At 45.9% G+C, this 1996-nt stretch overlaps 2 protein-coding genes and 3 non-coding genes across 5 annotated transcripts; 3 read left to right on the forward strand and 2 right to left on the reverse strand.

The window, feature by feature from the left end:
• Window positions 1-133: 133 nt before the first annotated feature.
• Window positions 134-205, reverse strand: DQ04_tRNA060 (the record flags this gene model as incomplete). The annotated part of the gene is made up of 1 exon: window positions 134-205. It is a non-coding gene; the product is annotated as a tRNA-Ala (tRNA).
• Window positions 206-298: 93 nt separating this feature from the next.
• On the reverse strand, window positions 299-370 carry DQ04_tRNA076 (the record flags this gene model as incomplete). The annotated part of the gene is made up of 1 exon: window positions 299-370. It is a non-coding gene; the product is annotated as a tRNA-Arg (tRNA).
• Window positions 371-466: 96 nt separating this feature from the next.
• On the forward strand, window positions 467-539 carry DQ04_tRNA001 (the record flags this gene model as incomplete). The annotated part of the gene is made up of 1 exon: window positions 467-539. It is a non-coding gene; the product is annotated as a tRNA-Phe (tRNA).
• Window positions 540-731: 192 nt separating this feature from the next.
• DQ04_08731020 (hypothetical protein) lies at window positions 732-1460 on the forward strand (the record flags this gene model as incomplete). The annotated part of the gene is made up of 1 exon (XM_009315672.1): window positions 732-1460. One exon carries the CDS (start codon window positions 732-734, stop codon window positions 1458-1460), a length of 729 nt encoding a protein of 242 aa, XP_009313947.1.
• Window positions 1461-1681: 221 nt separating this feature from the next.
• On the forward strand, window positions 1682-1996 carry DQ04_08731030 (hypothetical protein; the record flags this gene model as incomplete). The annotated part of the gene is made up of 1 exon (XM_009315673.1): window positions 1682-1996. A coding segment is annotated over one exon (315 nt), but the record flags the coding sequence as incomplete, so codon positions are not given.

A 1996-nucleotide genomic window follows, 5' to 3' on the forward strand; every position in this document is an offset into this window, starting at 1 on the left:
GGGGGGGGGGGGTTGTTCTTATTTTTCCAAAACAAAAAAAGGTGCCCTTTTCTCTTGGATCTTTTTTTTTTTCGCCCTCTCCTCCGTTCGGCTCTGAAACCAGAAAACCAAATTATGGACTGTGTCGAAAAAGTGGACGAGTAGGGGATCGAACCCTAGGCCTTCCGTATGCGAAACGGACGCTCTACCACTGAGCTACACGCCCCACGTTTGACCATTAGTTGGAGGCATGCTATTATAATAATAAAGAGAATTTACTCGTTTTGAGATTATGGCCTTGGGAAGAAGGAAGAAAAAGCAACGCTGACGGGGGTCGAACCCGCAACCTTCGGATCCGGAATCCGACGCGCTTCCATTGCGCCACAACGTCTTGATCCCGGACGGTAATATCGCTGGTATATTTTTATTATGAATGGTTTTGTTTCTTTTGGATATTTCTATTACATTAGATGAGTTAACANCCGTAGCCGCGATAGCTCAGTTGGGAGAGCGTCAGACTGAAGATCTGAAGGTCCCTGGTTCGATCCCGGGTCGCGGCATTCCTTTTTCTTCCGTTCCAGAAAGAAAAAAGAGAATTTCCTATTTCTGTTGCAATCTGCTTCGTTGCGCGTGATGTCTGAAAAAAAAAATGTTTTGTGCAATGTTATACTCCTCCTCTCCATTGTTCTCTTTAATTGTACTCGCATGTAGAAATAAAGAAAATGACTGACAAAACAACTAGTACTTTTAGAATGGACGATGACGTTCTCCGTTTCTTTAGCCGCTCTACACACTGCAAACCGGATGTCATGAAGCAAATTCTTAATGATATTGGCACAGTTTGTCTTGCGATGAAACTATCGTGTCGTGTTTCAACATGGGGCGCGACACAGCAAGTTAAGCTCTGCATATACGGTGGCCTTCCCGTTGTCATGAGTATTGATTCCAATGACTTTTCGAATGACAGTAGCAAGGCGGTTCAAACATGTCGTTACACCTTGCCCATTCAAATTTGGTTGACCCATCAATATCCTATAGATCCACCTTTGATTTTCCTTTTTGGTACAGAACCTGGGTGCAAAATTGCAAGCAATCACAAGTACGTGGACGCCACTGGGCGCTGCCATACACCTGAGCTAGCAGCGTGGCAACCAGCATCTTCGTCTCTCTCCACTACTCTTGAAAAGCTGGTGCGGGAACTCGAGGAGGAAGGTGTGTTCCCGCTCTGTATTGATCCAGAGGTTGTGGAATGCAGTGCCATGGCGAATTCAGCAAGTCACTCACGAATTTCTCGTAAAAATGAGGACGATGACAATGTAGCTGTTAGCGAGAATGACCAATGCGTGATTTGTTTTAATGCCAAGGACACTGTGCTGGTTCCGTGTGGTCATTACTCCTTGTGCGGCGCATGTGCAACGAACGTGTCTCACTGCCCTTTGTGTCGCGAGACTGTAAAGTTCCGGCAGCACATTTTTCATTAAAGATAATAAGACAAGAAAGTGGGTCTATCTAGATATCAAAGGAAACTTGGAAAGTATACTTTCTTTCTACTTGAGAGTAAGTCTGAGGTTTTTAATAATATTGGAATGGATATTGTCATATATATATATATATATATATATTTCAGATGCTCGATGTGTTCTTGTCTCTTTCTTGTCTCAGCTTTTCCACACTCTTCCGCAACAAAAGGATGGGGAGTGGGATGGGGACACAAGCACACATCCAAACAGTTATGCGCACACCGTATGCCTTAACATATGTATCACAGCCCCAAATGCGCATATCACCTTCAATGGGCTGCGCTGCCTCTTTAGGAAAGGGTGTAACGCTGGGCCCCCCGGAACCCCCACCGGAGCACCCTAATAAAGGACCTGGCGCGGTGAGGCGGCAGGCTCTGGAAGCAGGCATCTCAGAAAAAAGGGGAAACCAACGCACAAGAGAAACGACATTAGAAATAGTCGATGGCGGGGTGATGTGCTTCGCGGGCTGCGTTCCTTATGTGCAATGGGGGGGGGGG

Source organism: Trypanosoma grayi, assembly GCF_000691245.1.
Source record: "Trypanosoma grayi strain ANR4 Tgr_873_V1, whole genome shotgun sequence".
Classification (NCBI taxonomy): domain Eukaryota; phylum Euglenozoa; class Kinetoplastea; order Trypanosomatida; family Trypanosomatidae; genus Trypanosoma; species Trypanosoma grayi.